This window comes from Arachis ipaensis, chromosome B4 (genome assembly GCF_059453495.1).
Source record: "Arachis ipaensis isolate K30076 ecotype BB chromosome B4, ASM5945349v1, whole genome shotgun sequence".
NCBI classification, from domain to species: Eukaryota; Viridiplantae; Streptophyta; class Magnoliopsida; order Fabales; family Fabaceae; genus Arachis; species Arachis ipaensis.
This window is the reverse complement of record NC_142439.1, coordinates 116,521,231-116,546,466: the sequence shown is the minus strand read 5'-3', so window position 1 is coordinate 116,546,466 and position 25,236 is coordinate 116,521,231. Positions and strand designations below refer to the sequence as shown.

The 25,236-nt window shown below is 33.0% G+C and overlaps 4 protein-coding genes and 1 long non-coding RNA gene across 5 annotated transcripts; 2 read left to right on the top strand and 3 right to left on the bottom strand.

The window, feature by feature from the left end:
- Positions 1-443: 443 nt before the first annotated feature.
- LOC107639691 (uncharacterized) lies at positions 444-7,275 on the bottom strand. Its single transcript, XM_088485744.1, has 6 exons — positions 7,008-7,275; positions 5,922-6,217; positions 2,371-2,582; positions 2,202-2,290; positions 1,401-1,517; positions 444-914 (listed from the first exon to the last, which is right to left on the bottom strand). Exons 3-6 carry the CDS (start codon positions 2,552-2,554, stop codon positions 669-671), a joined length of 636 nt encoding a protein of 211 aa, XP_088341870.1. The 5' UTR covers positions 2,555-2,582; positions 5,922-6,217; positions 7,008-7,275; the 3' UTR covers positions 444-668.
- A 6,484-nt stretch (positions 7,276-13,759) lies between these two features.
- On the top strand, positions 13,760-15,043 carry LOC107636925 (protein FAR1-RELATED SEQUENCE 5-like). The gene has a single exon (XM_016340396.3). It carries the CDS (start codon positions 13,760-13,762, stop codon positions 15,041-15,043), a length of 1,284 nt encoding a protein of 427 aa, XP_016195882.1.
- On the top strand, positions 13,760-16,611 carry LOC148568897 (uncharacterized). Its single transcript, XM_088483275.1, has 3 exons — positions 13,760-15,986; positions 16,272-16,432; positions 16,567-16,611. The coding sequence occupies exons 1-3, from the start codon at positions 15,437-15,439 to the stop codon at positions 16,609-16,611; spliced, it is 756 nt and encodes a 251-aa protein (XP_088339401.1). The 5' UTR covers positions 13,760-15,436.
- Positions 16,612-20,382: 3,771 nt separating this feature from the next.
- Positions 20,383-21,418, bottom strand: LOC148568896 (uncharacterized). The gene is made up of 3 exons (XR_015881357.1): positions 20,979-21,418; positions 20,534-20,697; positions 20,383-20,451 (listed from the first exon to the last, which is right to left on the bottom strand). It is a non-coding gene; the product is annotated as an uncharacterized LOC148568896 (long non-coding RNA).
- Positions 21,419-22,525: 1,107 nt separating this feature from the next.
- Positions 22,526-24,816, bottom strand: LOC110271158 (uncharacterized). The gene is made up of 8 exons (XM_088485815.1): positions 24,463-24,816; positions 24,166-24,201; positions 23,989-24,057; positions 23,545-23,835; positions 23,265-23,360; positions 23,076-23,173; positions 22,885-22,969; positions 22,526-22,790 (listed from the first exon to the last, which is right to left on the bottom strand). The coding sequence occupies exons 4-8, from the start codon at positions 23,629-23,631 to the stop codon at positions 22,641-22,643; spliced, it is 516 nt and encodes a 171-aa protein (XP_088341941.1). The 5' UTR covers positions 23,632-23,835; positions 23,989-24,057; positions 24,166-24,201; positions 24,463-24,816; the 3' UTR covers positions 22,526-22,640.
- Between the last annotated feature and the right edge of the window lie 420 nt (positions 24,817-25,236).

Sequence of the window (25,236 nt, the reverse complement as noted above, 5' to 3'; positions counted from 1 at the left end):
GTTATTTTACCATTTTTTTTTCTTAGATTTGTGGTGATAAACTCAAATAAATCTATTAAGGTACCTAATTGCAGTTCGCAATAAGAGCCTAAGGACTTTCTTCAAACTAGCCTTTCATATCACCAAGATTTGGATTCCAAATTATTTCAATAACTATCTCCAATTTCAAATTTTCATTATAAGTTACTCCGCATTCCGCACAATAAAAACAGATCGATGCCTCGGTTTATTTCCTAAAATTAGAAACTCTAGAAGTCCAGCCTGCTCCAAAGGTAATAAATCCATTTTATTCACTTCTTGCAAATAGTGAAATACTTGGTTAATATACTTAGATGTAGTAAAAATTCAAGAGAGTGCAGGATACTACTCATGTAGGAGCAAGAAAAAATAATTCAGTCAATGCATTGAAGAATAAAAAAGTGCTCGGAAAATAGATGCGAGGATAACACAATTCAAGGCTTGATTTCATATTTTGCATAATGGTTGCGAAAACTAAAGGATATATAATATTAGGAATGTTAGCATTGAGGTATTTTACTATTTTTAAAGACCTCGGGCTTAGAGGATTGATTCCTTTAATAACCAAACAAAAATTAATTAGCTTTGAGGTAAAAAAAACCCAGAAGAATATTGCACCATCCTAAAGGAAAATTTGAACTATTCTTCGTCTAATTTTTTCTAACCTTATTTTTTTTCTTTGAAACTACAACCCATCCATCCTCTGCTTCACCTGCATCCTTTTTGAGAGGCTCATCATAAATCCGCATGTTACACGAACTCATGTTTGATTCAGATTTTGGAATGTCCACATCCATGTTTGAAGAAGTAGCTTGCCTAGCACTACTTTCACCATTTTTACCACTTTGGACATCATCATCTTCCTCATCCTCATCATCATCCTTATCATTCACAATCTATTTCAAAAAAAAAATCATAAGAAAAAAAATACTACTACTACAAAATTCAAGTAATGTGGATGAGCTTCCAGTTGTATCTTAGCAAAGATGTAACAAGAGAAAATGTTCACGTGTCAACCAACAACAAAACTTTTTTCATTATATGTGGGGTTGAGTACATGAACCAAAATGACACCATGATGCGCTATTATGAATCATGTCTGAACATTTAAGCTCATTTAGAAATTAGAAGTTATAGAATTAAAATATTAATGTTTCTCCTCCTATAATATGACCTAAATATAGTATGGGCAAAGCAAACTCATGCATCACATTCCCATCAAATAATATACTTTAACGTTGCTCCCTCCAAAATATCCAGTCATATAGGACAAGGAAAAGCCTAAATCAATCATATACATAAGTGTAAATGCAAATTTATAGAATAGCAATATAACACAATCAAGGTTCATACTCATTCCAAAATATTATGTTGTCATTTACCTGTGGCACTGCACGAGGATGCGCAGCTTGGTTAACAATGGCCTGCCTATAACGCTCAATGGTCACAAAGTTTCCTTCTAAGCATTCCTCGTGCATAACCATTAGATTTTCAGCTACCTACATTAGTTCGTAATAATAACATGAACATGAAAAAATGAGAATCACAAGAAAACACTGCAAATACTCAAATACATCACAAAGGAGTCATTAGCAGTGGCATACACGGCTTTAATTTCTTTTAAGTTTGAAGAAATGACCTTAGGACACAGTTCACATTAAGTTTAATCTATGCTGCAAATGAATATGGACACCAGAGCCCTACTTAACTGCTTCTTTTCAAATAAAATACATACAAAACAAAAGGTATATCAAGATTTTAAAATACAAAATAGAAACATATGACATGTACATGAAAATTGGTGACTAATGATATGTTCATTCCAAAAACTAAAGACTAAATAGACTACTATTAATTATGCCTATGATGGCCAAATATTAAGTTTTCAGTTTCCACCTATGAATAAAAAGACAGGGAAGACTGATGTGATCGAGGTGGTAAAAAAATGCAACCCTCTCCAAAGAGAGTTTCCTAAGATTCAAACCCTCAACCTTGTAGTTAAAGTTCAACTAACATTCAACCCACTTCCATTGAGCTTAACAAATTAGGTAACTTTATTTTCAAACACTGGTAAACTAACAATAACAACTACCATTTAACCCTTAATTATTGCAAACAAGCAACATGAGCAAAATTCAACAACAAATAATATGTATTAATCCAATAAAGAAAGCAAGATGCACCTCTTCAGTGCTGCCATCCTCAACCACTACATTGAGCGAAATCATCCCATCATAGAGTTTGTCCTCCAAGTCATCAATATAAAGCGGTTCTGCGAATCATTCAAAAAATAAAAATATTAAGAATCTAAAACAAAATAACAATAATTGAAGCAGTGTAATAGCAAGCAACCTCTGGATTGAGTGAACCAGGAGAGGATATCGGTGGCGAGGTTATCGGCCTTGAGGCGGGAGTCAGGGCCACCCCACTGGTTCTCGACGGCATCACGAAGAGCGGACCAACGCAACAAAACAAAGCCAATGCCTTCACTGAAAAGTGATAATGAGTTTCCTTGTAACCGTTTCGAACCCTCCATTCTTCTTCTCTTCTTTCTGGATGGAACCCTGCACACAAAAGGATCAAACAAGGAAGGAAGGCTGTGAACTGCCTGCTCCAAGAGAGGAAGAGCGTCGTCGTAAAAAGGCCACAAGTCTCCTCTTCAGTGCATCAAAATTAAACTTTTTTAATATAATTAAAGCAAGATTTTGAAAATTGAACTAATCGAACCGTTTTGGCTACTTTATCAAAGGTTGAAAGGTTCAACTAGAATCAACCGGAATAACTAGATTATAATAAAATAATATATGAAATCATAAACAGTTACACAAACACACAAATATATTCAAATGTAAATCAATAAAATACACAAAAAACAAAAATTCAAAAGCATTGCATTTGTCTCCTATTCTTAAAGCATAGGTACCCTTCACAATTTTAACACTTCCTACGTTGGTTGTTAGGTGCAAAACATGTCACTGTAGTTCTTTTATCAAAATAGCTAGGGAATAAGAGATGCATATTAGTATTCAAGGATAAAAAACTGAAAACCAAAACTCCATGAGCAGAGAAAATTAAGCAATTGCTTGAACATTGAGATACACAATAGTAAATAAAGGATGGGATTCAATGAAATTTTCAATTGTAATTATCAAATTTGGAAGAATGCTTTGCAATGCAAATAAAGATAATGGGTATTGAATAATAATATGCTTGCCTAAGAGCAAGAAAGTGATATATATGACAAAGTTGATGCCACTTTAATCCCTGATGGCCTTCTTACTTTCAAGAATTGCCTATCTTTAAACAAAGGCAGTTCTCCTTTAAAATAAAAAGATTATGATCACTCTTTAGTTTTAATGCTTAGTCATTGAGTCAACTTCTCATTCCCTCTAAGTTTCAATGATTCAATGACAATTATTAAACAGCAAACAAGTCAAAGCAATCACAAAATTTCAGTAATTACTAATTTTAGTTTAGATATTTACTCATTTTGTAACAAACAACAACAGCCAACAAATCAACGTCACAAAATCTCCAATACATCTAAAGAATAAAGATCAGTATATCAGTAATCACTTAAATTATTTCATACATATAGTCATAGTTCTGAATTAGTAGATTAACAAAAAGTCAGAAACTTATCACTAATTATGATAAACAAATTACATAACATAGGAAGACTTTCACATATACCAGTGTACTTGACTGGTACACTGGTATACAATAAATAATAGTCATCCAGATATTAATAAAAAATAGAAACAGTTGAGATGTTAGAGGAAATAACCGAAGTGCTTTTTAGAATATTTAGAACATGGTGTGTAATAGACCTGTCTTGTCGGTTGTACATAGATGTTGCAGGAAAATTTTGTGTCCCTCTTCTTGGTGGATTGTACTATTGTAGCGTACTAGCGTTGATGGCTTATAAATGGCTTTTGGTTCAGCTAGCTTAATTATATTAGGACTTAGGTCCAATGCTCTATTATGGATTTCTTTTTCTAAAAAAAATGAGCCTCAGTAAATAGGGATGCTATTTTGTCATTAGACTAGTGTAGTGGTTTAATTTAGATTTGTGATGAAATATATATATATATATATATATATTAGTGTTTAAATTAAGAAAATAGTTAAAATATATATGTCTAATTAATTATTGTTTTCTACAGAATAGGTAAATAATTAATTATATAACCTATGTATTCTGTTGGGGTCATTATAAGTTTATAACATATTAGAACACTAATTAAAAAATTATCTATTCCTTTTAAACATACATAAGTATTAGTAAAAAATTATCTATTAATCCATCTTAATTTCACAATAAATATTATCTTTTATTCGTAATAATTGAACTACTTTTATCAATTGAAAAATACTGAATTTTTAACTTATTTTAATTATTTTTTTAATTTTTAAATTAAAAGCTTTAAATTCTTATCATTTTGGTTTTTTTAAATATATATTGAAATTGAACTTATTAAATATTAAGAAGATAAAAAATAAATTAAAATCCTTAATTTTCTTTTAGGTGTTCTCGTAACAATGTAATACAATACTGTTGTTTTATTTTATTAATTGTCTTTTGTATTACTATAGTGGATTCATTATTATTTTTAATTTTTATTTAAAAATATTAATAAACAAAACCTACAAAAATACTAGTTGAAAAATTCATTTTTGTAATAATCAAATTTTAACCAAGTCGTGTTAGTTACATGCACATACAAGTAAGTGTCTTCTTTCTTTTTTTCCATCCTCTTTCTCCCGTCTTTCTCTGCTTTTATCTCCTTTTGTTATTTTTTTATTATATCTTTATATAATTTAACTTAAAAACTAATTTGTTTAAATGAAATTTACTATTTTTTTAGAGAAATATACGAAAACACATAAATTATATTATGTCAATAATAAAACATATAAAAGAGAAGAAGAAAAAAGATAAAATATATATATATATATATATATATTTGCATTATTTAAAATAACTTTTTGTTTATGAAACAAAATTTTGGTGTTTTTCTTTATTGTTATTCAACAAAATAATTATACAATTCAAAATTAATTTATTTTATATAACTAAAATTCTTGTGTTTTTTTATAAAAAAAAAAAACTTTGTACTTTTCTATTTTATTTTCTTTTCTTGTTTTATGTTTCTTGGCACTTTCTATATGGTAATATTTAATAGGTTTATTTTTTCACATGCTTTGAAATATCATTCGTTTATTCTTTTTTCATAATTAAATTAATAATACACTTTGAATAATTTTAGTTTTTTTCTTACTTAATATTATTTATATTTTTTAATAAAAATATAAAATTTTAAAATTAAATTGAGTTTGCTTTCCTGTATATATTATAACTTTTTAAAAATATATTAGTATTTAAAACCTTTTCTTTTTCATAAATATGATTTGGAATAAATTAACTTAGCACGACTCTACTATGTATACATAATGACTTGAGAATTTTATTAAAAATAATAGTATGTATAATTTTAATATTTAATAATATTCATCAATTACTATCAATATAAAAAAATACACATATATAACTAATTAAAGTTATGCCAAGTGGAGCTTCATTGTATGATTGGATTATATTATTCACAGCCTCCTTTCACTAGACTTGGCTTCAACAATTTTTTAACTTTGTGCTCATTGGTCAGCAGCCACTGGTCTTTTAAGCAAAACTCAAGGGATATTTATGGTAATTGATCGTACACAATATGACAAAAGTTTTAATTTTAACCGGACCATACTTGACATACCAGTATTACAATAAAGTGAATGGCACACTTGAAAGTTTTCCCATAACATAAACTTCTTATTAATTAGGATAAAATCAAATTCATGAATCATGAAGCAAAATTCAATGAAGAAATTGAGAAAGCAGTAAGACTTACAAGGGACGAGAAAGGGCAGCAACAAGAGGCGAATAGAGACGCAAGTGACAGAGATGCTGGTGGCAGCGTCGCGGGCGAAGACGCAGGAGTTGAAGGAGTTGAACCGATTAGCAGCACAGGAAGAGAGATAGAAAACAGAGCAACGATGCTGGCGGCAACGATGCTGGTGGCAACGAACTCTTGCAGTGTTGGAAGACAGAGATGGATGAGGAAGCAGAGAAGAAGAAGGTAGGCAGCAGCAGTAGCAAGTTCCAACATGACACCTACACATGAACTACAATCTCCAGCCCCCTTCCCTGTAAAAACAATGCTATATTTAGTGGCAAATGATAAGATTGGAAAAAACATTAAATATCTCATATGTCATATATGATATAGCCAAAGCTGACCCTTCACAGGTTTTGGTAGAATTTTAGAAACAAAGCACCAAGTAAAACAATGAATGACATGAATAATATTCCAATAAAATGATCTTCCTATATAGTATTTCATCATTAATCTTCCAATTGTCCTACTCCTATACATTGGCTTCAAATCATTATGATAGCAGGTAGTGATATCTTAATGTTTCACAGTTATAGATCAAAGAACTACATATTCCACTGTTTAAAGTGACTAATGTGTTAACAATTCAGCAAAACACAAACGCATAAAAGAAAATGAATTCCTTATTTATTAAAACACAACAGGGTAATTTGTGGCACCAAATGAATTCCTTATCGGCTTATGGCAACTACATCAACACACAAATCTTAAATCCAGCATTTAATTATATATAAAATGCAGTTAAATATTCCTTCTCTAACAATCAGAACCTAGAACCCTAAATCAGAAATAATACACATTCAGAAGCTACCCCCCCCCCCCCCAAAAAAAAAAATACAACAAACTGCATAAACAAATACAACAATCAGCAATTTCAAAAATACACTGAACATAGAACAGAGATTATTCAACCAGAAGCAGAAATTCAAATAAAATAAAATTATTAACAATTTCAAAAAATCAACAACAAATAAATGAACAATCAACAACAATCAGCAACAAATACATAATACAAAGAACAGAAATTATTCAAATTAATACCTGACTTGGAGGCTCCATATCTGGTGTTCGGCGCTGGGAGGTGCTGGGAGCGGCTGGCCCGGCGTTGCTGGGAGGGGCTGATCTGGCGTTGTTGGGAGGGGCCGGGTTCGCCGGTTCGGGGCTGCTGGGGGGGGTCGTCCGGCGCTGCTGCGAGGGTCTGGGAGGCGCTGGTTCGGCGGCGCTGGGAGGGGCTGGGGTAATGGGGTTTCTTTGAGACTTTGGCTGCGCTAGGGTTATCTGATGGGGATGGGAAATGCCTAGTGGGGTTGGGTTATCTAATGGTTGTTTAGGGGTTTTAGTTGACCGATTCGGTTCAGTTCGGTTAGGATTTTTACAGGCAGAATTGAAAACTGAACCGAACCATAAAAAAAACATGAAAACATGATTTTTCGGTTTTTTTGGTTTTTAATTTGTTCATTTCTCAATTTTTTCAGTTTGGTTGGTCGATTTTGTTTAGTTCCAATCGATTTTAAACACCCCTAGACAAGGGTACTTGCCTAACTTGGGGAATTGGAGTGAGTTCGAATGATTTAGAGTTTCTTTCTTTTTTTTTTTTGTTTTTTAAGATGTACTTTGGATAACGATTGGGTCGAAATTTGCCGGGCCACTTTACGTAACTCACTAAAAAGGATAATCGAATTAGAAATTTGTATGATCAAAAAACATTAGAAATTTGAGACTACTATAACAAAGTTGGGTTAATTAAGTAGTTAGCTTACTAGACCACTTAAGCAAGTGTCAAGGGTATGAATCTCGTTTGTCCTATATTTTGGATAATGTTTATTTTGCTTTGAACAATGTTAATTTCATTATTTTATTTTAAAAAACTTAATTGATGATTATGTTTATTAGATGTTTAGAATTATAAAGCTTTTAGTGTTTATGAATTTAGAAATTATAATTTTTTATCCTTAAAAATTATAAATTTATTAAAATATTTATGAAATTATATATTTTTTAATATTTAATTATTTAATAATTTTTTTCAAAAAAAAAATTGGCGACCTGCGAATCTGCCATTAGTGGCTGAGTTCGAAATTTAGGACCGCCAAATAATGGGCTTTTGAGGGCAGGTATGCCCGCCTGCCACCCCTAATGTAAACCACGTCATTTAAGGTTTTATAAAAAAAATTGTACGCTAAAAACCTTTTAAAAAAAATTTACAAACCAATTGAGCTGAACCTTTGCTAGTTCAATCGGTTTGCCAACTTTCCATCGATTCTAGCAATTTCTTGATCGATTCAATAAAAATTTATTTTCATAAGTGTCAAATTAACTAGAGGATCGATTTTCAGTTAACTCAATCAAAACTGACTAATCTTTAGAATTATACAAGTAGGGGTAGAAAAAGTGGGTCAAACTACCTAATGGGGCTCGTGGCTTGACTCATTTTAGGATCGGCTCAACTCAACTTGTATTATTAAACAGGCTAGGTTTGAGCTTTTTGAAAAGTTTATTGGTTAAAGCAGTCAGGTTATAAGTTTAAAAAAGTTTAAGAAGCTCATTGGATTGGCTCATCAAAATATTTTTTTATAAAATTAAATTATTTTTAGTTTGGACTTTTAACTATTTACTTATATAAAACAAAATTAAAAAAATTAATGATTAAAACTAATCAACATTTGTAACTTTTTTTTAAAGAAATTGTTTATGATTATGGACTATAAGTATGATCATGATATGTCACTAACAATTGATATATAAATGAATTATATTTTACAAATTATGAATTATAAATTTTAAAATATATTTAATGTCAATTTATATTTTTTAAATTTATTATTTTGAGTTATAATTAATGAAACAAATTTTTCAAATAGGTTCATGAACTTATCCGGCTTTTAAGTAGGCCAGACTCGAGCCTTAAAAAAAGTTTATAAAAGGTAATAGACCTAGACTTAGGCTATTTATTTGCAACGTAGGCCAAACTCATTTAAGTTGAAACTTGGGCCGGCTTGACCCATTTCCATCCCTAACAAAAAGAAAAAGTGGAGAATAAGTTGTGGTTGGAGTTGTGATTAGCATCATTGCTTGCTTTAGCCAAGTCTCAAATTTGGGTTTATTTATTATAAAGCAAAGATTTTTACTACTAAATCTAAGACCTTCCGTGCTAATTAAAATTGGTTTGTCAATTTTGTTATTTACTTTTAGAGTATAAGTCTGTTTTGTAAAAAAAAAAAAAAACAAGAACCTTTTGAGTTTTAATTAACGAGTTTTTGAAACAAATTTTATATAAAATTGGCAATTATTTCTCTTAATTGAATGGTAAAAATGATCATTTTACTTTTTTCTACTAAATTGGCTAGAACGATCCAATTTTTAAAATACTACAAGTTTAAAACACGTGCAATATACAGATAGCGTCCATGTATATATGAATATATTTAGTATTATGTATAGGTAATATACGAGTAAGAGAAGATAAAAAAATGATGAGATACCGAAAGTTTGTATGATGTATAATTAATTCTAATTAGAAAATAATGTAAAAATTTTGACACTATAAATTTATATCAAAATCAAACTTTTAAAATGTATCAATGCGAAAAGTAAAAGAAATAGCAGAAGCGGCATAACAATCAGGTGCAATAATTTAATCTAAAAAATTTATCTATAAACAACATTTAATGTATGAAACTATATTTTGTTGAAGAATGAATTTTTCATAGTGAGCGTGGAAGCTAACAAAAAAGGTGAATTATTCACCACGTATGAAGTATACTTTTGCATAATGTTCGTGAGAGAAGAGCTTGTCAATTCGTTCATCCACGATGACTGAAAATAAAGTAGTGGTGAATCTAGAATATCAAACTTTCACTGCTGCTGATTTTCACAAATTTGCTAAGATGATGGCTCAATTCTCCAAACGAGCACTACAAAACTAAGCTCATAAGACCCATTGAGCTGCTTTTACCTACATTCCAGTGAAATTCCAGGACTCTTATTCACAAGTCACAACTACTTCATTAACAACCCTAAATTATCACAGTTGGTCTAGATCCGTTTGGATTTTCCTAAAATCAAAGAATAAAATTAAATTTGTAGATGGCACTCTCTTAAAACCCAATAAAGATGATGACACTTATGAAGCATGGGATCGGTCCAATTTCTTTGTCTTGTCATGGTTGCATGGCTCACTGAGTTCTGAAATTCTGCAAAGCGTTCTTTGGTGTGGCATATGAGCTTTGGAAGGACCTAAAGCACAGGTTCTATGAGAATGATTTGTTTTGAATTGCTAAGTTGGAAGAAGATTTGTTCACCACAAAGTAAGATGAGATGTCTACCACCTCTATTACAAAAAATTGAAAGCTATTTGGGAAGAATTAGATGAATTTCGATCTATACCCACTTGTCTTTGTGAAAGCACTTGTAGTTGTGGTTTGGATATAATGCACCATTATAGACATCAGTCATATGTGATTCGATTTCTCAGAGGTCTTAATGACTAATATGTAAATGTACACTCTCAAATAATACTCGTGAAGTCTTCCAGATGTTACAATAGCTTTTTCTCTTCTTCTCTAACAAGAAAGACAACAAGTGCACAATATTGAGCCTAATTCTAATGCATTAGTAAATTCTGCTGCCATTAATGTTTTTGAGATAAAACCAAATGGTCAATAAAATTGTGAATTTTGAGCCACATCCTCTAATATTCCTGGTCAAGGAAGGAAGCGTAGTGTACGTGGAAGAGGCAACGAAAGAGGTGCATTCTGACTATGTTCATACTGTGGTAAAACAGGACATTTGGTAGACACTTGATACCATACACATGACTTTCCACCACACATGCAACAAAATCAAGTTAAGGCAGTGAATCACTTTATGACTTCTATTAATATTATCAATGTTATAGAGAATGAAGAAGCCAGCATCACTCCTTCTCCTAAAAAGGATAAGAACATCAATTTAGATAGCTTGTTTTCATCTAAGCAAAAGAAAGCACTAATAGCTCTCTTTTAATAACATCAAGAATTTTCTAATAATAAAAATTTGATAACAATTCATGCACCATCAATAGATATATATCATATCTTTTTTTTTTTCACTCGTGTTGTGAGTTCACATGATTGGATTTTAGACACAGGGGCCACTTCCCATATTTCTTTTACTCTCAAACATTTTTAGTCAATTAAATATAGGGGGAGACTCACATAAAGTTGACAAAAACAACTTTTTTTAAAGTTGCTGACGTGTCACTTTATGATTGGTGTTTTATAAAACCGGTTAATAAAATTTATTTTTAAACCAGATACTTTAAATCCGGTTCGACCTAGCTGGTTTAAATAAACCGGTCCGAGTCTTTTTCTTTTTTTGTCCTTTTCTTCAGTCCACCAAACTACGTCATTTTATAATCCCTTCTCCTCCCTCAACGTCACTTTCACAGAAGCTCTCTCATCTCTCATATCTCATTGACCCAAGTTTTCTCCTTCTATCAGCATCATCCGACAAGCTCGTCGTCAGTCTCTCCCGGCTCCAATCTCGCGTGCCTTCCTTGCCGTCGTCGTCACTGGCGGCAGTAGCAGCAGCTCCCGGACCTGGACGTTGTCGCCGCTCCCTGTCTTGTCACTGCCTCGTAGTCAGTCTCGCACCGTCATTGCGCCCGTCGACGCCGAGACAGAAGCAGCAATTCCCCGACTTCCTCCTCGCCTTCAGCAACTCCTCGGCCTCCTTCGCACAACCTGGTCCCAATCTGATGAGTTTTCAACAAATTTTCCTCTTCGTCTATTTTGTGTTTGGTTGCTGTGTTTGATTTTTTTGTCAAAAATAATCACATTGAGTGAAGATCACCAATATGGGCACATGGGTATTCATAAAAAGATGAACGGTATGAATGATTGAAGCCAAAATTGGGATTTTTTACTATTTTATTAATAATTATATAATTGGGATCAAACAGAATTAAATGGGTTATGCAAAAAACTGGTAACTAAAATTGAAATTGATTTTGAAATAAGAAGTAATGATGAAAGGGAAACAGTAATATAAAAAAATATAATTGCAGAGGTAAAATTGGAACGGAAAAGGAAATGAAGTAAAATTCAATTGAGAAAAGTAATACCAGAAAAACAATGTTACATAGCTAGGGTTCTTGTCCGAATTTAAAGTGCTAGAAAGATGCAACAAAAATTTAGGATTTTATATTTTTATAGACTACCTACTTAACGGGGTGATTTTGGGCAAATAAACAAGGGATGCATAGCATTTTTTCATAGCAGTATATGTGGCATTAGCATTAGTAAATTCAAGTTGATACATTAGCATTTAGCAAAGCAAATATTCTAAAGAAGGAATAGGTAGTCTAATGTTACAATTCCTTCAACTCAACCTACTGCAATTTTACTGGAAACTTACCTTTGTCATTCTTTTCTGTGTCTCTTCCCACACGGATTGAGCAACCACGGTTAGCGAGTCCCTGCAAGTTCTATGCTATTAGGACGTTTCCATAGAAGATAAAATTCTTGCTTTATTACTGTCTTAAGCTTTAACAATAAAGTTCCAAGATCGATTCCTATTGCAGGACCCTTTTGTTTTTTTGCCATCCTTCAATTCTCTGTCAAAAGCAGTGTATAAATGAAGTATGAATATGAATAGCTTCTGAGTGTGTACATATGTACAGAGAAAAAGAAAGTTATACTAATAAAAGGGTTTATTTAGGTTCCTTGAAACCAAAAAATAAATTAATAATATCAAGGGTTAAGCTCAATTACATTGTGTGCTAACAAAACTTATACGTTGATGGAAAAGTTTATTATCATTTAAAGCTTTACAATTACTCTTAAGATTATCCATTAACAATAACAATTATGCATTGACCTGCGTGTCTGATCACAAACTGAAAAAATAAGCATAGTGTATAACATTGTTGTGGACACAGTTACACATACCTTAGAACTCAAAAGGGTAGATAGATGAGTCAAGAAAGAAACCAACAAATATAAATAAAAACGAAGAAGATAATAAAAAAAAATCTCATTTCCTTTTATATATATATAGCACAAATGATCATTTGTTCTGACGAAATAGATCAAGAATGTAGGAGTTCTGTTGAACTCTAAATTTTAAATTCGAATTTTAAGCAATAGGTAATTTCAAGCAATACCCAAGAGAATGTGTCTATGCTGGATGTTTCATGCTTTCCTGTCAACCTTCTTTCATTTCCTTCTCCATTTCACATTTCACTTATGTTAAATTCATATTTGCATGTTTGGGTTAAGTGCTTGCCATGTTTGGTTGACCAATTTTATTTTTCTTAATTAAATGAAACTGTAAATGATATTGGACGTGTTAGTGTTTACTTTTGAAGAAATGATATTTCTGCAATTAAATTAGTGCCTAAGCTTGACTTTTTTGTTAATTTAGTGTGCAACCATCTAATTTAGTGTTCATTTGTTTGGTTTGAGAAACCTTGGTAACTTGGTAAGGGTGTGCAAAACTTAGACGGAGTTGAAATTTAACCTAAATTTAAAGTATATTTTGTTGATTTAGACTTGTCATTTTTTTCGGTATTTATTTTGTATCTGAATTAGGATTATGCTCTGAATCAAATTATTTGAAATATATTGGATAAAATACTGGAGTTGAATTTGAATCTATTAAATATACTGAGATCTGCAAAATACAATTCTAAGGTGTCTTGAAGAAGTAGAAAATTATATGTATATCTCCTACTTCTACCTGTTCTTGTTTAGGGGGTAAAATTTTCACTTTTTTACATATATAGAATTAGAAAGAAAACGAGTCTGGGTGCAATGGATGTTGATTCGGAACCACTCAATTCAGAAGAGAACGTTGAAGATTGCTTGATGACTGGTGTGGAAGAGACTGTAAATTGCACTTGTGATTGCGGTGGCAGCAGTAGCAAGTGTGTTGTTGTGATAGTCGATGATATTATAAACCAGAGATTTGAAACATCGGATGCAGCTTATCACTTGTATGTGCGTTATGCAAGGTGTGTCGGGTTCGGAGTTCGCAAGGGTGATACAGCGCGTGGAAAAGATGGAACACAACGCAGAAGGCGATTTTTTTACAACAAGGAAGGAAAGAGAGCCGATAAATACATCTCTAATTTGAACAGGAAGAGGGAGCATAAAGCGCTGACTCGTACGGGTTGTGAAGCCATGCTTGCGGTGTACTTTGACACCAAAACTTCAGCTTGGAGAGTTAAAAAATTAGTTGAGAAGCACAACCACGATCTTATCCCCCAATGCTTGGTACACCTAATTCCAAACCACCGTGGGATGAATGAGGCTCAAAAAGCTCAGGCAAACACCATGCACGATAATGGTCTTCCAAGCGCTAAGATAATGGGACTAATGGTAGGCCAAGCCGGGGGTTATGCTAATGTCGGGTTCACAAAGAAGGATCTGGATAACCACATTGAAAGAACTCGTCGTGCAAAGCTCATTGGTGGGGATTCTAATGCAACAATTAGCTATCTACTTGGAAAAGCCGATGTTGACCCCATGGCCATGGCAAGGTACAGTGCTACTGATGAAAGTCGGCTGGCGAATCTATTTTGGGCAGATGGCATTTGTAGGGCGGATTATCAGTGCTTTGGAGATGTGCTTGCATTTGATACAACCTATCAGAAAAATAAGTACATAAGACCGTTGGTTATCTTCTCGGGTTGTAACCAACACCGTCAAACATGCATATTTGGCTTTGCCTTGATAGAGAACGAACAAACGGCAACATATACGTGGTTGTTGCAAAACTTTCTAGATGTCATGCTGAACAAGTCTCCTAGTGTTGTGGTCACAGATGGTGATGAGGCAATGAAGGCAGCAATTCAAGAAATCTTCCCAAATGCAACTCACCGATTATGTGGCTGGCACATTCAGAAAAATGTAACGGCAAACATAAAAATCAAAGGTTTTTCCGACGACTTCAGAAGATGTTTGTATGCTCCATGGCATCCGAATGAATTTGAAGAATATTGGGAGAATATGATAAAAAAATATGGGTTGGAGGAAAATGAATGGGTACTAAATGAGTATCAAAAGAGGAAAAGCTGGGCAAGCACCTACTTGTGAGATAAATTCTGTGCTGGATTTAGAACAACATCAAGGTGTGAAGGGATAAACAACTTCATCAAGAGGTTTATTGGCATTCGTCAAAGTCTTTTAGAGCTAGTCTAGAATCTTGAACATGCTCTTAGGGATTATAGACACAACAAATTAGTTTCTCGATTTAAGACGGTGTACGGAGAGCCTGTGTTAACAACTCGCTTAGCTGCATTGGAGCTTTGTGCTGCAAATTTTTACACACGGGAGATGTTTGGCAAAGTAAAAACAGAGATTGAAGGAGTGGTTGCATTAGATGTTATAAATTAGGAAAATATATCAACTACTGTTGTTTTAAAAGTTAAGGAGTATGACAGAGGACAACATATATACACCGTACTTTATGAGCGCAACACCGAGAATATGGAGTGTGAATGTAGTAGGTGGAGTAGTGAAGGCATTCCCTGTAGCCACATGTTTTGTGCCATGAAAAGGGTAGGTTTACAGAAGTTTCCAGAAAGTCTTCTTTTGAGAAGATGGTCCAAGGATGCCAAAAAGTATCTGGACGAAAGTTCAGCTGGAAGCACTGTGCAAGATGGAGAAAGAGAATTTTTAATGCGCTATGGTGCATTGTCAATGGCAGCTACGTGGATGGTATTCTTAGGAGCTCAAGATGGTCCTTCTTTCCATGACACTATGAATGAAGTCTCTCGTTTGACCAAAACACTAGAGCAAAAGTCGTGCTTGAAAAGAGGAAGAAGAGATTCTCCCATGCCGAACTTTGTTGGTGACCCTTCAGTTGTCAAGACAAAAGGTGCACCAAAGGGAAAAAAAGAGAGAGAAAAACGGAGGTGCACTAAATGCAACAATGCTGGTCATGTAAAGAAGAATTGTCCTGTGAAGAATGAGGGTGACAATTTGGGTGATAAGATTGGTGGTGGCATACAGGCTAGCTTTGGTGCAGAAGAGGTTAGTCAAATTCAAAATGGCATTATGCTTTACTTGAATCAAAATAACCTGTTAAATTCTATGTTGTAGTTATACTTGATAGCAAGTTTGAGTTTATGCCTTCTTTTGTCACAGGAGCTTTCCAAAGATCCTATGGCTTCTCAAGGGACGCAAGCTAGCTTCGGTACAGAAGAGGTTAGTAAGATACAATATTACAATAGTGGTTACACGAATTAAAATAAACTGGTAAATTCTATGTTGTAGTTATACTTGATAGAAATTTTGACTGCATGTATCATTTTTTCTTAAGAGCTTCTCAAGGACACTATGACTTCTCAAGATACATTAGCAGTGCCAAATACAGAAGTAAATGCATCTATGCAGTTAGGGTTTGGGCTAGGTGACTCAGAATTGATTAATAGCCATGGGGCTCCCATCCCACCATATGGAAGTAATCAGTGGCTATTACAGGTATCAATAATAAGAGATGAATTATTGCATTGTTATAACTTAGTGATTAGTAAATTTTAAACTATTTGATATCCATTATGATTTGCTGAATTCCTTTCTTTTTCTCTCAAATTTGTTTGTGCTGTGGAGAACAGGTTGTACAACAAGGACAATATCCGAAGTTCAATAGGATGCAGTAGTGCATTGAGGTTGATATATGATGGGGACTGCTAGACCGTGTATCAAAGAAAAACCAGTAGCAATTTAATGTTTGGTTGTACTCCATGAGAATTTTTTATATCTTGAATCATTGTTTGAGCATTTTAGGCAATTTAATACCTTCTGAAATAGGTGCAGTAACAGATTGTTAAACTGATTTATTTTCTTTTTTTACTTTCCAATTGTCATGACAGGTTTATTGTCTTAGTTGGCTATGAATATTTCAATAACAGATTAAATATCCAAATATTTTCTTGTGTTTTACATCAAGCCTCATTAGTTTTGATAATAAAATTTGAATATCATCAATCTAAATCCGTCTAAAAAAGATTGGTTTTTGTTCCTTATATTCTTCCTCCTTGCTATGGAATGAGAAAACTTGGACACTATCACAAGTGTGTTGCCTTGCTCTTTATTTTGATATTCTATTTTATGAAGATTTATGTTCTGTTCTGTGAAAGAAAATGCATAGAAATTTAGTTGTTAACACTTTTGAAAATTGAAGCCTCTTGTGTTCTCTGCTTTTTCTACTTAAGTTTAGTTTTCCAATGCATAGTTTATGGATTAAATTAATGTCAGGAGCCTCAGAGTTTGATGTTGTCAATGTGATTCTTGAGGAGGGACCAATCATCCTACATAGTTTTAGTATATTCTATCACTTAGTTTTGTCATCATTGTTCATCCTTTCTCAGTTCAGTCTATGTTTTTGCTTTGAGATATCTTATCTGAATTTTTACAAGGAAGCTGAAAGAATCAAAAGGTGCAAGGGCAAGGTATTTGCCTTGCAAGATGAACCAGAAGTTCCAAGGGTGTGGTTACCTTTTGATGATGCACCTAGATTAGCAATGGCTAGAGCATTTGGCGATTTTTGTTTGAAGGATTACGGTGTCATTTCTATACCAGAATTTTCTCACCGGCTTCTTACAGACAAAGACGAGTTCATTGTTCTTGCCTCGGATGGAGTAAGACTTTCGAAAATATATTTGCTTTTATTTGTTCTTGTGGTCTCAGTTGCCACAGTAATGTTACAGTTATCGCTAAAGTCTCTCAGCATAGAGCATTTGCAGCATTTTCTGTTTCCTAGATGCATAGTTTTTTCTTGTTTTGTTGTTTTGGTCCATGTGAAAGTCATCAAATCAAAGTAACTTAGTTTAAGCTATGTATAACTTGCTGTAGGAAAATTTTGCTATGCATAATAGTTCTACCCATGTAAGCAAGAAAAGCATGTCATTCTCATCTATGTGTATGTTTACTTTTGTAAGTGAATAGACATATGATATGGTGAATTTGAATGCAACATTTAAAATTTTAACTAGTTCCTGTGTTTCTTTTTAGGCTACTTATGAACCGCGGAAGAAAATCAAACATATGGAGGAATATCTGTTGATGGTGAGGATGGAGCTTCAGCAGTAGTAGCCGCTGAAGATCAAAATTGGTCGAGTTTGGAAGGTGTCACCTGAGAAAACTCATTGGTCCAACTTCCTAGATTTTCTGAGGAAAAGCAAAAGCAAGCCTCATAGAATATTTATTGGTTTGATGAGAACATTATAAAATTGTAATACCTTTGTCAAAACAGGGAATTCAAGGAGGAAAATCTCAGTAGTTTTGATGCTCTTTTATTTAGTTACTCAAGTGTAAAAAACTAGGCTCAAGTTATGTCACTAAACGAAATGAATTCAGCAACAGTATAGTGCTATTCTTGTGTGTTCTTGCCTATTTGTGCCGAGCTATAGGTCGTTCTCCAATGAAGGTCGGCAGACTCCCAAGGTGGAACACGAAATACGTCAGAGATGGAAGAACCGAGGTGGTGGGTACCTGCAAAGATCCTCCGACGCTCAAGTTAGTTAAGAAATATATGTGTATATATTTGCTTTGGAAAAGATTGAATACCTTTTCGGTTCTTGCCCTTCTCCTTATATCTGGTTGGATGAAGCTGATCATTTTCTTGTAACGTCCGAGAATTAACTGCGTATCCGACGTTATTGGTCGAAAATAAATGCTGATTATTCTGCATGTTCGGTTACAATCGGGGATTATGCGTTACCGAGCTATAACTCGTAACCGACTTTTACTGGTCATATCACAGCCCCAAGCTTGGCCTGATTTGGGGGAGACAGGTTGAGCTTTTAAATGATTATTGACGAGTTATAGTTCGGTATACATAGCCCCCAGTTCAACGTGGCTTATCCAAGGCTAACCCTGGCATATGAAAGGGCTTGGTTGTGTGAAATAAATTTCATTTACTTCTTTACATTGGATTTTGTGTTATTTATTTATTATGAGGTGGTTCAACTTCCAATGTCACTTCCCAACCGTTAAAGTGGCTTTGGGTTTCACGGTTAAGATTTTATTATGGAACTCAACATTTTATTAAATTAGTGGCTAGGTTTCAAGCTTGCACTCTTATTGTGTTTAAGTGGAAAGCAGAAGCCTTTAAAGAACATTGTGTTTTTTTTTTAAATGAAATGCTGCATGACACTGTTTTACACAAAACTGAGTATTAATATGAACTCAATATTGGATTAATCATCTAGGTACATTGAAAGCTTCACTAAATTTTAGATGTTCAAATAACAGTACTCTTCACTCGGTATTTTTATAAAAAGATTGTTTCTGCATATGTGCATGATTTACATAATTCCAGCTGTTGTTTGAACACTATTTTTTCACCATTTTTACAACTAGATTTGTACCTGGAGGTAAATCCAAGATTCATAGTTTTCTTGATATTTTACAGCACACAACTCAGCCATGTGAATGTTACATTTAGTAGCCACTATGAGATTGGTGAATATCTTCCAAAAATAGCATGTAATACAAGTTAAGGCCATATAACACTAACCATTTTAACCAAATAACAACTACTAAAGACAAAGAGGCTCCATCCATCACACAGTCGTTGGCAACTGCCATTGCATTCCACGAGAAACATTTAACTCACCGCCATAGTTACACCAAAGTCTGAACTATAAAATGCAGCCACTCCTTTAGAGCTTCAACACGCAAAAACAAAATCAAAATCAAAATCTTATCTCTAATGGCTTACAAAGCTTTTTCTTTACTTGTCCTTGTTCTTTACTTGTTCTTTACTTCTTCTTCAGAGCTTCAACTACTTATAGAATGCTGTAATGTTGCATTCTTGCTGTATTCAATCCTCGTCATTGGGAGACTCCTTGCTGCATTCTAATTGGTGCATTGTTGCTTTCATCAAAACTTTCTTTTTGCTGAAACACAATACACAGATAATAATTAATGATAATTTACTTCAATCCAATGTTTGTCAATGATAATTAACTTCTAAATTCAACAGACATTTTAGAGTGAAAAAATAGTGAAACTCAAAAGCTTGGAATTGGAAGCTCAAGGCAGCCTAAAAAGCTGTTACCGAAACAATTTGGAATATCTTTACTCAATTATCTTCACATAAGTCTCTTGCAGCACATATATAACTATTGTGGACTTTGAAGGACTTCAAAGCAGAGTATCAAGTTGCTTGCTTCCAATAGAGAATGAATAACGATTATAAATTAAACAATTCTACATGAAATTTGTACCTATAAAATGTTCTGTATTTCCAAAATTATAACTAAAACAAATTAATAATGCAAGGAAAGGAATGTCTTGCAAACTTAGATAAAACATCCATCAAACAAGGCATTAACAGATTTTGGAGGCAAAATTAATCAACAGATTGTGGAGGCAAATCTACACTGAACGACTATTACCTGAGCATCTGCCCCAGAAGAAACTAGGACATTCAATACATGAGAGAAAGCAAGACCTGTGATTCTTTTAGTGTGGCCTTTGAGTTTACTTTTAACCTGCAAATAAGAAAGCTATGCATAAACACTAAATTACACAAATCATAAGTTAGCAAAAACAGTTTATGAACATCAATCATACCTCATCTACACGGACATTATATATCTGAATTGAAGAATCATCCATGCCTATAGCAATGATATTGTTATCCTGAGGATGGAAAGCAGGAAAGGTTGCAGATGAATGGAATTTGAAGCTAATGCCAGAATAGCATTCCCTGAATTAGTGTATATCAACCTTGACATCTGTCATAATAGGGATAGAGATGATCATATTACTTAGTTTGAAGAGGGTAAGGGGGTTAGAAGAAGGAAACTTGAGGGAGGGCTTAACATTATCCACCAAAGGTAGCACTTATCCAGGAAATTGCATGTGAGGTTTATTTTTCTTTTATTTTTCCTTTCTTCTCTTCATACTAAAATTTCTTTTATAAAAAAGGGAAATATATCCAGATATTAAAATGATTTATAAAACAACTAAGTTTCACTAAACTTCCAATATTGTATGCCTAAGGTAAAGAACATACCTTGGTTACTCGTACATTCTTAGGTAGCTTCAAGGATCTACAGAAATAAATAAATAAATTTCAAAAGAGGAACTGCAGGAAAAATGGTGCCAGTCCATCCATAGCTACCACAGATGGGGCCCTTTCTAAAATTGCAGCACTACTAGCAGCAGCTGCGGAAATTGGATTTATTGTAGGCTGCCACAACCACAAAGTTCTGTTTCAGTTTGCACTCAAAAGATTTCTCACAAACACAAAGGATAAGTATATAGTACTATGCTGTAACACAAAAAATTGAATAGAAACACTATAATGCAAATAATCTATAATGGCCATAACAGAATTACCTAACTCACCCTAACCATTCCTTATTACTAAAATGCAAAAGTACCTGCCACCACAATATCTGCCATATGCACTTCAGATTTTTAACATAGTAATTGTTGTTACCATAACCACTGCGACTGCATCATGGAAGGTTAAAGGAATTCTCATCCATTCAATAATATATATCTAAATTATAGAGTATACTACTGAACTTAAAATTTAGGTTAGGTTCAATAATATTGAAACAATTGCTAGAAAGATCATGTATAAATTATTATAAATAAAAAAGAACAATATATATCTAAATAGTCCAAAAACAGTAATATATAAATTATTATAGATTTAAATATAAAGATAAAGTGTACTTCAAACAAATTTAAAATGGCCTAATCAATCCATAACTTAACTAAATAAATGTGTTCTTAAAATACACGATTACGATTAATAAAATTTTAACTAGAGGCGTCTTAAAATCCTAAGTTTGAAGGACAGACTGCTGCATCTTTTTATTCCAGTCAGCAACAGCAAGCTCTTTTATCATATCCCGTTTCGGATTGTGCCATTTGTACACCAAATCTACAGCCAATCACATCCTTGAGTAATCATTGACAACCTAACAGACAGTTACAATGATATTATTTAATTAAATAAACCCAACAAACTAAACATTATAAAATCCATAGACGATTTTCCTACCCATGGCTTATTGACGCCCCAATAGTGGTTGAGGATCATCCATTCAGTGACCCAAATACCACAATCATTCCTTCACCACAATTCAAGGCACACATTAACAAAGCAATAATATAAAAGAACAAACAGCCAGAAAAATTAACTTGTACTCTAAAAATTCATATTTTTAAACTTACGACTTGGCCTTTTGTTGCGGGACAGCTGACTTAGAGAATTTATATTTAGAAAATTGAAGGTTTTTATGTGAAGGTGTTTCTTGGAAGTTTTTGTCGGATACAAACTTCTCAAGATAAGTTAACACATCGTCAATGACTTTCTTACGCTCTGTCATCGATGTACCACGCTTGAACGAGTCCATATATCTCACGGTTTCATAAAGCAAATTAACCACTATGAGAAAACCAATGACCATTAAGGTGAATTGGCACAAAAATCTACAACATTCAGAAAATATTTTTTAATAAAAACAGCATTGAAATATTAATATTCCAATTAATTGAATGTTGATCGGAATTAACGAACCTCGTGTAAACCGTCGAGGTCTCCCATAAAGTTATCCTTGATGTATTTCATTATGCCGGAACATTTCTGTTTCGAACTTAAAACAATTTGCTACCTTGCATATTGAACTAAGTGAGGAATCTTATTATATTTATAAATTAACTAGGAAGATATATTTATATTGAAGAGTAAATTTTGAATTGCTAATAAACTTACAGAGAATGTCAATGGCAAAAACCATTTGTTGTCTAATTTGACTTTACTTGGCCTAAATGGCCCTTTGGTCATCATCGAACAAACTAAGGTAAGGACCTATGGATAAAAGACAATCACGGTTATGTTGCACTAATCCAAATTTTATAAATTTGCAAGCATAACAAAGAAATACTGCTGAAATGATTCTTACATCACCAATTATTGGCTTGCCGGGCATAACAGTCAGAAGAGTCTCACGTGTGCCCATACAATGATCGTCTGGAATAAGCACTTCCCTTAAATCATGTAAAAGAATATTATACTATAGTGTTAGAAAATGTTAAAAAAATAATTACATGACAAATCAACAATTAAAATGAGAAATAAATTAATTTTACTTACTTTGGATCCAAATTGTTTCCAAAAATGTAAGCAGTAATGGCCAGCTCATATTCAAAAAATTTTATCTCTTTAGTTGGTCGAAATAAAAAGTCCAAACACTATAAAAACAATGTCAACATTAATTATTTAGTCAAAGTGTATACACAAAATTCTATTAATAACAATGTTATCCTAAAGACCAAAACTTACATGTGGCATGTCATCTCCATCCATATTTGGATTGTAATTATTGTAATAAAGCCATGAACGGCCTGGAGGAAGCTTCTCTCCAAAATGTAATTCTTTCTGCAAATCCAAAAAACATGACAATTAATTTAAGAAGTAAGGGTAACAGTTTGGTTTATTTTTATTCTTTTATTTAAAAGGATTTAAGAAAAAAGAATAATGATAAAAAATATAATTATAAAAATTAATAACAATAATTAAAAATAAAAAACAAATTGTGACATTTGTTAAAAAAATATAAAACCTTAACTTCGGAGACCGGTAATTCACGCTTTTTTCCTTTGCACGTCGGTGTCCTTTTTTTCGTTACTGGCTCTTCACCCAAATACATTGTGGGGTTGGCGTCAAGGAAGCATTTCAAACTGTCTGACGGTGGTGTAACAGTTGGAGCAGTATCCAAAAGCTTGACACCGTGACTCTCAATTTTTTATGAGGAACCAACCGTTTCCACAAACTTTGGCAGAACCGTTGTTATTCCATTCACAACAACTTTGCGTATTATTGCTGACAATGCCTCGACAACACCCTTTCCAAGCTTCAAGATGCCATAAAATAAGACACGCATTACTAAATAATAAGGTAACAACACAGCAAATCTAGACATCACAAAAGATAACTACACACTTTAAAAAAAAACTTGCTAAAAAAGCAAGGCATCTTCGGATATGACAGCAAAAAAATACGTTACCTTCTCATCCAAAGCAGAAAAGTGCATGTTCGATTCTCCCTTCAAAGTTACAGAGGCTGCCGGTGTTTGCTAGTCAAACCAAATAAATTTCAATATTGATATTAGAATAAAAGATAAAAACAGATTACAAAAGATTGATAATCATATTTTTTATTTAACAAAAACAAGTATGATTACCTTACTCATCCTCTTTGCTCCTCCAGTTTACTGTACCTGAAAAAAAGGAGTGCTTAGTTTTAAAACATGACGTAAAACACTGTTATTTATAGCGATAATCAACAAAAATGGTGCAAAAATCTAATTTTATTATAAAGATATCCTAATAAATAATAACAATATTCTAATTTCAAATCTGATATTCAAAATCAAATTCAATCTAGTAATTTTTATAAAAATATCCTCCAAATAATAAAATTAATCCAATTTACGATTTTATATTCTAATTAAAGATCTTATATTGAAATTCTAATTTACCCATTTGTTATGAGAGTGGCTGCTTCCATGAATCTCCATCGTTGCTATGAGAAATAACAAACCACCACTCAGAAATGGTGAAAAGAAGGGACCAAGGGATGTGGCTGCAATTGTTATGCGTAGGCCATATTGTCTCCGTAATCTCAACGGCAGTGGCTGCAATTGTTGAGGTGAAATGAAGGGACGAAGGGATGTGGGGAGGCATTGGGGATGCGAGACCTGGAGAAGAGAATAGAAGACTGTCGCGATGTGGGGAGGCATTGGGAATGCGAGACCGGAGAAGAGGAAACGGCAGTGGTGATGGTCAAGTAGATTGGGGATTCAGAGATCTGAGAAGTGGATGGAGGGGAAGGAAAAAAGGAAAATGTGAAAGTAAAAATGAAGAAATGAAACAGTGTAGATGAAAACAAAGAGTTTAGTAGCTAGTAGGGTTTCATAATTTCCCAAATAACTAATGCATTTTTTTTATTTATACATTTATTTTAAAATTAAATTAAGACAATTCTATTATAATTTAAACTTAAATGCTAATAAATAAATATAATGATAATAGAATGAAAATAGTAAAACATTTAAGATGGGTACAAGATAGATAAACTCTTATATTATTCTAATTTTGATATTCTTTTGATTTTCTTTCTAATTTTGTAACTTTAATATGGGTACAAGATAGATAAACTCTTATATTATTCGGAGAAAGATAATATTCTAATGTATTACAAATTATACTAAATATAAATTATACTATAATTGAACAAATAATTTACTCTTCAT